This window comes from Mustela lutreola, chromosome 16 (genome assembly GCF_030435805.1).
Source record: "Mustela lutreola isolate mMusLut2 chromosome 16, mMusLut2.pri, whole genome shotgun sequence".
NCBI classification, from domain to species: domain Eukaryota; kingdom Metazoa; phylum Chordata; class Mammalia; order Carnivora; family Mustelidae; genus Mustela; species Mustela lutreola.
The window spans coordinates 37,914,586-37,928,261 of record NC_081305.1 but is presented as its reverse complement, the minus strand read 5'-3'; the positions used below and the strand labels follow the sequence as shown (position 1 = coordinate 37,928,261).

Sequence of the window (13,676 nt, the reverse complement as noted above, 5' to 3'; positions counted from 1 at the left end):
TCTTAAATATACTTAATAAGCTGAAGGAAATCATAAACAAAGAACTAAAGGAAACCCGAAGAAAGGAACAAAATAGAAACACTAGAGCTGAAAAATACAATAAGTAAAAAATAAAATAATGAAATCACTAAAGGAGCCAAAAAGCAGGTTTGAGCAGACAGAAGAAATAATCAACAAACTTATCCAGTCAGGTACAGAAAGAAAAAAAAGTGAAGAGATAGGAAGAGAGCCTATGAGCCCAAGGGATACCACTGATCATACCAACATTTGTACAACAGGAGTTCCAGGAGAAGAAAGAGAAAAAGTCACCAAAAATGTTTGAAAAAATAATAGCAGAAAACTTACCCAATTTGATGACAGACTGAATACACACATCCAAAAAGACTAAGCAACTCCAAGCGGGATGAACTCTAAGAGATGTGTATAACTGAGATATATTATAGTCAGATTGTCAAAACACAAAACAAAAAGACAATCTTAAATACAACAAGTAACAAGCAACTTGTCCCTATACAAGGAATCCTCTATAAGAATAACAGCCAATTTCTAATCAGCAATCAAGGAGGCCAAAGGGCATATTCATTTCTGAAAGGGAAAAACAAACTCTCCACAACAAATTCTATATTAGACAAACTCTCTTTCAAGAATGAAAGAGAATTGGGGCACCTGGGTGGCTCAATGGGTTAAGCCTCTGCCTTCAGCTCAGGTCATGATCTCAGTGTCCTAAGATCAAGCCCCGCATGGGGCTCTCTGCCCATTGGGGATCCTGCTTCCCCCTCTCTCTCTGACTGCCTCTCTGTCTACTTGTGACTTCTCTCTCTGTCAAATAAATAAATAAAATCTTTAAAAAATAAAAGAATATAAGAGAATTAAAACATTTCCAGGTAAATAAGAACCAAAGGAGTTCATTACTAGTAGACCTGCTTCACAAAATTTGCTAACGGAAGTCTGCTGAAATAAAAGAACACTAGACAATAACAACTCAGTCATATGAGAAATAGAGAACACTAGAAAAGTAGTAGCTACATAGGTAAATATAAAAACCAGTATTATTGTAGGTTTGGTTTGTAAGGCTTTTTACACCTAGAATTTAAAAGATAAGTACATAGAACAATCATTATAAATCTATGTTCATTGGGCACACTGTGTATAGAAATGTGATCTGGGACAATAACAATGTAAAGGGAGAAGGGCAAAAACTGTAGAGGATCCCAGTGTATACCATTGAAACTAAGTTGGTTTTATTCAAACCAAGGTGTTACTAGTTTAAGATGTTAATTGTAGTTCACAAGGCAAGTACTATGACAATTACTAAAAATATATACAAGACAAGGAAAGAAGGGAATAAAAATGATATACTACAAAATAATAAATACAAAAATGTACGAAGTGAGGAACAAAAAACATAAAAGGTACACAAAAACAAATTGCTACTTGGCAGAATTAAGAATTAAGTCACACCTTATCAATAATTTCTTTAAATGTAAATGGAGAGGTTCCTGGGTAATGCAGTCACTTAAGCATCCAACTCTTTGTTTCAGCTCAGGTTGGGCTCTCAGGGTCATGAGAATTGTTATGCTCTGAATGTTTCTCCAAAACTCTTACATTGAAGTCCTAACCCTCAATGTACTGAATTTGGAGATAGATCTTTTATGAAAGTAATTAATTTTAAGTAAGATCATAAGAATGGGGCCTGATCCAATAGTATTAGTATCCTTACAAGTTGTACACCAGAAAGCTCATTCTTGCCACATACATGCTGAGGAAAGGCCATGTTAGGACACAGTGAAAAACGGTCATCTCTAAGTTAGGAAAGATCTGTCACTAGAAACTGAACTTGCTTGATCGGGAACTTCTTGCTTCCCAAATTATGAGAAAACAAATTCCTGTTGTAAAGCACCCAATCTATAGTATTATTATTATTATTTTATGTTAGTCACCATACAGTATGTCATTAATTGTTGATTTGGTGTTCCAAGATTCATCATTTATGTGTAACACCCAGTGCTCCATGCAATACGTGCCCTCAATATCCATCACCAGGCCAACCCATCCCCCCACCCCTACTCCCCTCTAAAACGCTCCATTTGTTTCTCAGAATCCACAGTCTCTCATCATTCTTCTCTCCCTCTGATTCCCCCCCTTCATTTTTCTTTTCCTTCTCCCAATGTCCTCTGTGTTATTCCTTATGCTCCACAAGTAAGTGAAACCATTTGATAATTGACTTTCTCTGCTTGACTTATTTCACTCAGCATAATCTCCTCCAGTCCATCCATATTGATGTAAAAGATGAGTATTTGTCTTTCCAATTCTACCAAACATTCAAAGAAGAAATAATATCTATTCTCCTGAAGTTCTTTAAAAAAAAATAGAAACAGAAGAAAAACTTCCAGACTCTTTCTATGAGGCCAGCATGACCTTGATCCCCAAACCAGGCAAAGACCCCATCAAAAAGGAGAATTTCAGGCCAATATCCCTGATGAATATAGATGCCAACATTCTCAACAAGATCCTAGCTAATAAGATCCAACACTATATTAAAAAGACTATCCACCATGACCATGCAGGATTTATCCCTGGGAATCAAGGGTAGTTCAACATTCGCAAATCAACCAATATGATAGAATAAATTAGTAAGAGAAGAAAGAACCATATGGTCCTCTCAATTGATGCAGAAAAAACATTTGACAAAATACAGCATCCTTTCCTGATTAAAACCCTTCAGAGTAGCCCGGCTAGCTCAGTCGGAAGAGCATGAGACTCTTAAAACCCTTCAGAGTATAGGATTAGAGGGAACATTCCTCAACTTCATAAAATCCATCTATGAAAAACCCACAGCAAATATCATTTTCAATGCAGAAAAGCTGAAAGCCTTTCCCTTAAGATCAGGAAAACGACAAGGATGCCCGCTGTCACCACTACTGTTCAACATAGTACTAGAAGTCCCAGCAACAACAAAAAGAAATAAAAGGTATCCAAATTGGCAAAGAAGAAGTTAAACTCTCTCTTGCAGATGACATGATACTTTATGTGGAAAACCCAAAAGACTCCGCCCCCAAATTACTAGAATTCATACAGCAATTCAGTAATGTGACAGGATACAAAACCAATTAACAGAAATTCATTGCTTTCCTATACACTCACAATGAAATTCTAGAAAGGGCAATTAGAGAATCAATTCCATTTACCATAGCACCAAAAACCTTAAGATTCCTTAAGATAAACCTAACCAAAGAGGTGAAGGATCTATACTCTAGGAACTACAGAACACTCATGAAAGAAATTAAAGAAGACACAAAAAGATGGAAAAACAGTCCATGCTCATGGATCAAAACACCATAAGCATTTTTCAAAGTGCTGGAACAAATAATCCTAAAATTTGTAGGGAACCAGAAAAGACCCTGAATTGCCAAGGAAATGTTGAAAAAGAAAAATAGAGCCAGGGACATCACATTGTCTGATTTCAAGCTCTATTACAAAGCTGTGATCATCAAGACAACATGGTACTGGCACAAAAACAGACACATAGACCAATGGAACAGAATAGAAAGCCCAGATATGGGCCCTCAACTCTATGGTCAAATAATCTTCAACAAAGCAGGAAAAAAATGTCCAATGGAAAAAAGACAGTCTCTTTAATAAATGGTGCTGCGAAAATTGGACACCTACATATAGAAGAATGAAACTCAACCATTCTCTTATACCATATACAATCTGTGGTATTTTTTAATAGTAACCAAAGAAGATTAATAAAATAATACTCCTCAAAGCAATCTATCGATTCAAAGCAATCCCTATCAAATCCCAATGACATGTTTTGGAGAAGTAGAAAAACCCATCCTAAATTTCACACGGATTTGCCAGGGACCCTCAATAGCCAAAAAAAAAATCTTGAGAAAGATCAAAGTTTAAAAAGACCTCACACTTGCTGATTTCAAAACTTACTGCAAATCTATAGTAATCAAAACACTGTTATTAGCATAAGGATAAACATATAGACCAATGGAATTGAATAAAGAGCCCAGAAACGAACTCTCCCATACATGGTAAATTGATTTTCGACAGGAGTTCCAAAATCATTCAGTGGGGGAAAGAAAAGTCACTTCAACGAATGGCACTAGAGAAACTGGATATCCACATGCAAAAGAATGACATTGTACTCTTACCTTGCACCATATACAAAAATTAATTCAAAATGAATAAAATGTAAACATAAGACCTAAAACTTTAAAACTCTTAGAAGAAATCATAGGGGAAAATCTTCACGATTTTGGAATTGGCACTCTCTTAAACAAGAAACCAAAACACAGACACAAAATATATAGATATATTTGACTCCATCAAAATGAAAAACTTTTATGCATCAAATGACATTATCAAGAGAATGAAAAGATAAATAGGGGGGAGATATTTGTAAATCATATCTTATAAGGGTTTAATATCAAGAATATCTACCCATACCTATATTTATCTCTATATATCTCTCTATATAATTTTATGTCTCCTACAACTCAACAAGAGAAATCAATTCAAAAATTGCCGAAGGACTTGAAGAGACATTTCTCCAAAAAAGATGTACAAACGGCCAAGAAATACATGAAAAGACACTCAATTACCCTAACCATTAGGGAAATGTACATCTAAACCACAATGAGCTACCAATTCAAGGTCACTAGGATGAATTCTGTGAAGGAGGAGGAGGAGGAGGACGATGAAGGAAAGAAGAAATAAGTGTTTGCAAGGATGTAGAGAAATTGGAACACTCTTTCATTGCTGTTGGGAATATAAAATGTTATAGCTGCTATAGGAAAGTTAGGCAATTTCTCAAAAAAATAAATGTAGCGTTACCGTATGAACCAATAATTTCACTCCTGGACGTATACCCCAAAGAAGTGAAAACAGATGCTCAAATACATCTATGTTCATAGCATTACTCACAGCAGCCAAAAGGTGAAAAAAAAAAAAATCAAGTTTCCATCCATAGATAAATGGTTAAACAAAATATGGTGTATATATTTATACTGTGTATATACATATGCATATGAACATTATTTAGCCATCATAAAGAGGAATTAAGTTCTGATACATGCTGCAACATTGATGAATCTTGAAAACATGAAATAATGTCAAATGAATGTGAAGTTCATCCGTAAATGAACTAACCCAGATGCAAAAGTACAAATACAGTATTATTCCACTTATATGAAATATCTAAAGCAGGTAAATTCATGGAGACAGAAAGTAGATGAGAGATTACCAAGGCCTGCAGGTAAGGAAAGTGGGGGTCATTGCTCAGTGGTTGCAGAGTTTCTGTTTGGAGTAATAAAAGAGTTCTGGAGCTAGTGGTGATACAGCATTGGTTAAATGTTGTTATGCAACATTACGAATGCAGTCAAAGTCACTCAACTGTATACTTAAAGATGACTAAAATCATGCATTTTATATTTTCCCACTGAAACAAAGAAAGGAAGGAAGAAAGAGAGAAAAGCTGAAAGAAAGAAAGAAAAAAAAGAAGGAAGGAAGACAGACAGACAGACAGACAAGGGGTGCGTCTGTGTGGCTCAATCCCTTAAGTGTCTGCCTTTGGCTCAGGTCATGATTCTAGAGTTCCAGGATGGAGCCCTACTTAGGGCTCCCTACTTAGCAGGGAGTCTAGTTCTCCCTCTGCCCATCCCCCACTTGTCCTCTCTCTTTGCTCTCTGTCTCTCTCCAATGAATAAATAAATCTTTAGAAAAAACAAGAAGACAAAGGAAGAAACAATGGGCTTTCTTGCCTCGTGTAACTGAAAAGTTCAGTGATAGTTGTAGATAAGGCTAGACCCAGGAGCCCAATATACAGCATCATGGATATGTCCCTCTGCTCCTCCTTGGACTTTCTTCTGCATTGCTTTATTCTGAAGCAATTTCCTTAAACATGGAGGCTCCCAACATTCTAAGTCATCAATGTACGTACTGAGCAATCTTTGCGAAGAACGTACCTTTTTCTTCCTAGATAGGCTGGCTTCACTGTCCACAGCTCCAGCCCAAGAGGAGGGGATGGTCAAGTCCATTCCAAACATAACAACTATGGCTATAAGAAGGTGTCTTCCCAAAGACAATCTGAAGACATGGGAGAAGATGTTATCAAGCAAAGCCTCAATTGCCCACCACAAGCTTTAGGACTTCAACAAGGGCTGCTGGCCCCCAGGAGCCTGGATATTTCTTCCTTTTCAAAATTTTTATTTTTTAACCTACTCTTTTCCCTGGTGTAGAAGTTAGCCAACCATAAAATGGTAAGTAATACCAGAAGAAGAAAGATGAGAGTCCTAAATGATCCACTTAGTGGATGATCAAAAGCCTGTGTCAATTAGGATTTATTAAGTTGCAAATGTGTTACAAACTGCCTTAATTTAAAAGACAATTTATTGGCTCTTAATACTGTAAAGTTCAGGAGTGGGTCAGCTTTCAGGTGTGGCTTGATTAAGTGGCTTCAACAACAACAGCTGGGCTTGCTTTCTCTTCTCTGAGCCCTGCCTTCTGCTGCATCTACATCTTTCTCAGCTGTCTGGGAGCTCCAAGCTCTCAGCCTCTAGGGTACAGGGGGTAACTCTGCCTGCTCTCAGTGAGAAAGAGAAGCTTCAGTATCCTGGTTTTCCCAGCAAAAGTCTCAGAGCATCCCACTGACTCTGAACCAGGTCACATGCCCTGTTCTGAGCCAATAAGGTGTCGGAAGGACATTGAAAGTTGAACTAGTCCCAATGCCATGTACCCCCAAAGCTCAAGCCCTGGTTCCAAAGGAAAGGGAGGGATCCTGGGTGACAGAAAAATCAAGCAAATGTCTGGGATACCTCATGTGCTCACAGGAGCTTGGTAAGGATGGTTAGTTGGGGCATTTAGTTAGCAAATTGGGACTTTAGGCTTCATGGTGGTATATCTCCCTCTCCTGCCCACCTCAGGCCCTGAGGTTTCTCTGAGTCTTTCCAACTCAGAATGGTATCAGCATGGGGAAGGAGAAAAGCCAGGGCAGGGTGAGGGAGATCTGTGGTCCAATCCAATTCTATCCTTTACCAGTATAGGATGGGGTAGAATGAACCTGTTGGTCAAGGTCTCTGCATTACTCACACCCACAGCTCCTTCTCCAAGAACCCGCTTCTGTCATACCTGTCAAGTGATCCCTGACCCTTGTTAAACCTGGTCCTCTGAGAAACAAATGCCAAAACAAGACCAAGATGTGCAAGATTTATAAGGGAAACACCTGTGAGGGCAAATGGGGAGGGAACCGGAAGAGGCCGGTCGTCAGGACGTTGGCCCACAGTGTAGGCCTTGACAACAAAGGAAGGAAAAAGGCTTCCTTCTTAATTTTTCTACCCAAAACAGAAATTTGGGCAGAAGCACTCAAGACTGCAGTGCAGTTCTAAGGACAGCTCAGCAAGGCTGTTTTGAGGAGTCCTCAAGCCAAAGAGGGCCATCAAAGGAATCCAATGCATCCCAGAAACAGGCCTAACTCAGGATCCCCAACAGGCCCAGTGATATTTGGGAGGCACAGCCTTCACAAAGGCCTTCAAACACACTGGCACCTCTGGCATTGCAAGGTCCACAGTCAGAGACCTGAAGGCTGCACTCCACTGCTCAGTTACTCTGCTTGGATGCCTGTGTCAGACAGGAACCCTGAAACCTGAGGCCAGAGGCTGCACACTCAGGGCTGCAGCGGACAGACCCTTCCTTAAATGAACAAGAGCGGAGGAGGTGGCAGACTAGAATTCCTGCTCATCTCAGGGACCTACTGCTACTTAGCCCAGCGTGATCCCATTCTCGGGGAGAAGCCAGATTTCTGAACTTCTCTGCAAATTCACCCAATTTTTTAAAATATCGGCAATGAATTCAACTTTAAGAAATAAAACTGTATGCTAGCCAAAAACACAGGTTGTGTGGGGTTTGTGAGAGGTGGGTCTGTGTTGAAGGCAGTCTGGGGCTCTGGAACCAGAGGTGCTGAGACAGGCCTGCAGAGAGTGGAGAGTGATACAAAGGCAGGGGAGGCTGTAGGGATGCTGGGCTATGAGGCTCAAAAGCAGCGCCCCCAAGAGGACCAGCTGGTGTTGACTCAGCCCAGGACCAATCTTGGGAGAGGAGGTGACCCCTCGCTACAGCCATCTGAGAAGTCCCTCGTTCCTTTCAATCAAATCTTCTTCTCTTCTTGAGCACACTTAAAGTGAGTCCCTCATCCTGACGACTATTCACACTGCTGAGTTCAAAGATACTCTACAGGAGTATACTGTTCCTTAAAGCTACAGTAATGCCAACAATGGGGAGATGGCAAAGGCATAGGCACACAGATCAGTGGGGCAGACAGAGAGTCCAGAAAGAGTTTCATACAAATACAGTCAACTGAGTTTTTACAAAGGTGCAAAGGCAATTCAGAGGAGAAAGGATAGGTGGGTTTTTTTTCCCCCAATTAATGATGCTAGAACAGCTGGGTGTCTATTTGCAAAACAAAGAAACAAAAGTATACCCACCTCGTATTTTACACAAAATTAACTCAAAAAATTAAATCATAGACTTATATCCAAAATACACAACTATAATACTTCTAAGAGGAAAACAACCCCCAAATCCATGTGATCATGATTTGGGCAATGCAAACATGGATGAATTGTGCTTTATCAAAATTAAAAACATTTGTTCTACAAAATACACTACTGAGAGAATGGGGGGAAAAAACAAGCTATAGACTAGGAGAAAAATATTTTTAAATCATGTATGTGATAAAGGACTTGTATCTAGAAGGTATCGAGAATTCCTAAAGTTCAGCAATAGGAAAACACACAATCCAGTTTAAAAATGGGCCAAAGATCTGAATGGACATTTCACCAAAGATACACAGATAACAAAGAAGTATATAAAAAGATGCTCGACACCATTTGTCCTTGGGAAAATGCAAGTTAAAATATCAAGGAGACACTACCGCACACCTATTAGAATGGCTACAATCCAAGCAAAAGACAATACCAGTTGCTGGCCAGGATATGGAGCAACAGAAAGTCTCTTTTATTGCTGATGGGGACACAAAATGGCCCAGCCACTATGGAAAACAGTTTGGCCCTTTTGTACAAAGTGAAACACAGACTTACCATACAACTCAGCAATCATGCTGCCAGGCATCGCCCAGCAGATCTGAACATTTATGTCGACATAAAAACGTGGATGCAAATGTTTATTGCAGCAAAGCAAGGACACAGAGCCAATATGTGTGGGTTTAGTTAACACTATATTGTGCAAATCAGGAACGGCCCTGTTTTGGATTTATTACTTATTACTTGGGGCCTCACCATCCCCCAACACGGGGAGTGACCTGAGGATTTCCGAGGTATAGCCTACCCTTCTGTTGAGGGACTCAGGAATCTATAGACGTCCCCAGGAGAAGCCTGAATATCACCTTGACCTGGCTTTACACTTAGGGTTGCCAGATTTCACAAATAAAAATATAGAACACTCAGTAAAATTTGAATTTCAGGTAACAATACATAATTTTCTATTACGTCCATGCACTATTTGGAACCTACGTACTAAAAATAAATTCGTTGTTTATCTAAAATTCAGCTTTAATTGGGTCTCCTGTATTTGATCTGGCAATCCCCTTCATACTACCACCTGTGGGAGCCTCCCCACTCTCCCTCCACATCCATTTACCTATGTCACTTTTAAAATAAACACCTTGGGGACGCCTGGGTGGCTCAGTTGGTTGGACAACTGCCTTCGGCTCAGGTCATGATCCCAGAATCTCGGAATCGAGCCCCGCATCGGGCTTCCAGCTCCATAGGGAGTCTGCTTCTCTCTCTGACCTCCTCCTCGCTCATACTGTCTCTCTCTCAAATAAATAAATAAAATCTTTTAAAAAATATTTTAAAAAATAAAATAAAATAAACACCTTGGGCACCGGAGACTGAAGCACTGATTTCAGATCCCTGCCGCGTAACAGCATCGGGTTTCCGTGTGCCAGGAACAGACGATGCAAACCCGGGCCCAAGGACGAAAGGAAGCTGGGGGCGGGGAAATGAGAGAAATAGGAGGGCATCTTCAGTTTGGTCTTCGGTTAGATTCTCAACTTCAGCTGAACACTGAAACACTCGAAACGTTAATACTCACAGGAGTATTAATGCTTGGATCTGGCCTGGGTGCTGGGGATTTTTAAAGCCCCCATTCAGCCACAGCCATGTCATCCCAAGTCCCTGAGGCCAGCCCATGGGAAAGAGGTGGATGATTAGACTCCCTCTCTTGGTGGGACAAATGTCAAAGAACTTGTCGTTGTATGTTAAAACCCCCAACGGTGCCATTTGAAAAAAAAAAAAAAAAGAGGTCTCTGGGATTTATTCCCTATTGTACACTCCACCAGCCGCCCTACACCAGCCCTCTACCATCACTGCTCACCTAGAAAAGTCTGGTGGCCTTTCCAGCAGCGAATCCCTGCCTCCCAGTGCCCACTCCATCTATCCCACCCCTGCAACTGGAGCTTCAAACTCACAACCATTCATGGCAACCCAAACATCCTAGGCCTCCAGCAGGGGCAGAACCACTCTTACCCACAAGCCCATGCTCCCCTGAGCCATCCATTCCTGAGCTCCCAAATTATGGGCATGTCTCTCCTTTGCAAGGGACAGCCCCGCCCTTCCCTCTTGCTCCCTCCTTCAGGACTTACTTTGGACCCTCCTCTGGGAAATCTTTTCTGAGCACCCAAAGGTGGGTCAAACACAGCACCCTATGTTTTCCTTTACTATACATAGGCCCTTTCACAGATTTTCTCTTAACTTGGTATTGAAGAGTAACATTCATGCAGAAAAATGCACAAATCTCGTGCATAGTTTGATGAATTTTCAGGAAGTCAGCATACCTACATAACCAACTTTTGGATCAAGAAATCCAAACATTTCGGGGCGCCTGGGTGGCTCAGTGGGTTAAGCCGCTGCCTTCGGCTCAGGTCATGATCTCAGAGTCCTGGGATCGAGCCCCGCATCGGGCTCTCTGCTCAGCGGGGAGCCTGCTTCTTCCCCTCTCTCTGCCTGCCTCTGCCTGCTTGTAATCTCTTGTCTGTCACATAAATAAATAAAATCTTAAAAAAAAAAATCAAAACATTTCTAGAACCCCAGAAGGTGAATTTCCTCCCTCCCACCGTGGGAACAGGGGGACGAGGCCCTCCCTCTCCCAGCCCTAGGACAGCCCAGAAGTGGGACCTTGACCTGCTCCTTTAAACAGACTCTGTCCTGGGCCTGTGAGTAGTGACCTTGACCTTGTGCTTATGTGAGCCAGGCTGGGGTCCCATTCTTCAACCTTCAGCATGCTGGCAACATCTGCCTGCCCTTAGTCTCTTGTCCCTACAGACCTCCCCAACTGATTCCTATTGTTCAGAGAGACAAGAGAGCACCTGTAGTTCTTAAAGCTACCAGGCCCCCTTGAAGGAAGAAATGTTTTGGTTAATAATTTTCCATGCATGTAAGTCCTTTGTTTTCCACTTAGATTGTAGGTTCCAGTGGGCAAGGAGGCTTTCTTCCCTTTACCTTGAGTCCAGCACTTGGCTCATAGCAGGGTTTCAAGTAGCGCTAGGCGTGACTTAATGACAAGAGGGGGCTCTGGTGTCAGAGGGAGGAAGGTCCTGAAGAAACCCTCACTTTTCTATGTTTTGTTCACAGCAGCCACACCATCCCCATTGGACCAGCTTCCGCTCCCAACGAGAGGATGCACAAGCAAATAGATAGGCCAGCTTCGGGGCATGAGGCTTAAGAGGTCCCACGGACATCAGAGGGGCCCCAGGCTTAATGTACACTCCACTGTCACCCTTCCCAAATTCTTAATTTTCAAACAAGGGATCCTGAATTTCATTTTTCCCTGGGTCCCACCAATTCTATAGCCAGCTCTGAGGAACGTACCATCTGAGGTAACGTGACACTGGACGAGAGAAGCCAGACCCAGGGGTACATCTTGTGTGGATTGATCTTGTGGAGTTTAAAAGGAGGTGACGCCCATCTAAAGAGTTAGAAGTCAGGATAGTGTTATCGGGGCTAAGTGGGATCGGGGGACTGAACAGAAGGAGTGAGTCCCCCTGGCTCACACAGGCATGGTTTGGTCCCCAGTCCAACACCATCCACTTCTTGCCCCTACAGTGTCTGAGTCATTAGCTCCCAGTTCCAGGACAAGGTCGGATTAGTGGAACTGCTCAGGAAACCAAGCCCTGGCTGTCCCAGGACTGGGAGAGGGAGGCACTGGCCCCTCTGGTTCCCACAGTGGCATGGAGGTAATTCACCAGAAGGAAATCAATGTCATTAGGACCAGGGAGTGGAAGCTGAGTGGCTAAAGTGTGGCAAATATTGCCCGCAACGCACCCCTTTTCCTACAAAGCTGGTACTCGGAATAAGAACGAGGAGCTCCTGACCTTGCATGAAACTTTGCCTCTGTCTGTGGAGAAAGGAGCGGAGCCGTGACAGAAGATGGGTGCAAACACCCCACTGTTTGGAGAAGGACTCACGTGGTCCTCTTGCCGAGGAGAAGCTGTAAGGCAGGTACGCTTCAGATCACCAACGCACAGGCTGAAACCACATCAGGGGCATGGCATCCCAGGGAGAAGGACCACATTAACATCCAGGGCTGATCTTCGAGGAGCCCAGAGAAGAACTGGACGGTCGCCTAGAAAAAACTTCCTGTGATGCAGAGAGGGCTCTAGAATCCGGCAGACGTGAGGATTCCAGTTCTCTGTCTCTTCTGTCACCCGACCTCACCTAACATTCCCAGGACACCTCACTGCCCCAGACTCTTATCCTGCCCCAGGCTTAGTCCCCACCAGTAGGACTGTCTGCCAAGAAGCAGGTGGTGAGGGACCACGGAGGTTGTGGAAGACAGCTGCCTCTTATTCCTGGGACTGAGCCAAAAGGGCTCCTTTTAGCCTCACTGTTCCCACTCACCCCCCGCTGGGCAGACTAATGCTGGCTCAGCCACAGGACACGTTTGTGAAAGTATGGACATGCTCGATTCCCTTATGGAAGCATTTCCTGCCCTAGGTCTGGGTGGAGCATGGCCACTGAAGGGGGGGCAGGGGGAGGCAGCCAGGTCCTCCGTATCCAAGAATCAGTTAGCTCGTGCTGCGTGCCAAGACACCCGAAGCTCAATGGCTTGAAAGAACAGTAATTTTAATTTCTTGTTCGTCAGGAGTTTGTGGGTGAGCAGGGGCCCTCCTATGGGTCGTGCCTGGCTGGAGCGCCTTAGGTGGGTCAGGTCGGCTCAGGTGGCTCCTGTCTCTCACTTCCTCCTGGGACCAGCGACGGCAGAAGTGCACAAGAGAGCAAGCAGACAGGCAGGACCCCTAGAGGCTTGGGCTCAGAATGGGCGCACTATGATTTCAGCCTAATTCTTTTGGCCAATACAGATCTTGTGACCCACCGAGAGGCAGCAGGAGCGGGCACTGCAGTTATGGGGCAGAAAGCATGGTAGAGAATGGGGTGATGAATGCGGTCTCCCCGCTGAGTGATCGGAGCTTGAGAGGAGACTAGGAAGAAAGCTTGATCTAAAGTGGGTTGCACAGGCTGGCTGTGGCCATGCACAGAGGAGCAGTCCCAGGCAGGAAGCAGAGACCAGGGAGGAAAGAGGCCGCCAAGCTGGCTGGCCGAAAGTGGCCTGAAGCAAGCATGGAGTGCGCATGGACCCAAATACCTTCT

The 13,676-nt window shown here is 43.0% G+C and overlaps 1 protein-coding gene across 2 annotated transcripts in view; it reads right to left on the bottom strand.

Moving 5' to 3' along the window:
• The window catches only part of URI1 (URI1 prefoldin like chaperone), a 94,149-nt gene extending 81,512 nt beyond the window's left edge, over window positions 1–12,637 (bottom strand). The window contains exons 1-2 of one of the 2 annotated variants that reach the window (XM_059151435.1): window positions 12,494–12,637; window positions 9,905–10,016 (exon numbers count right to left, since the gene is read on the bottom strand). In XM_059151435.1, coding sequence (XP_059007418.1) covers window positions 9,905–9,958 — 54 coding nt within the window. In that variant the 5' untranslated portion in view covers window positions 9,959–10,016; window positions 12,494–12,637. The other variant, XM_059151434.1, reaches the window with a different exon arrangement.
• Between the last annotated feature and the right edge of the window lie 1,039 nt (window positions 12,638–13,676).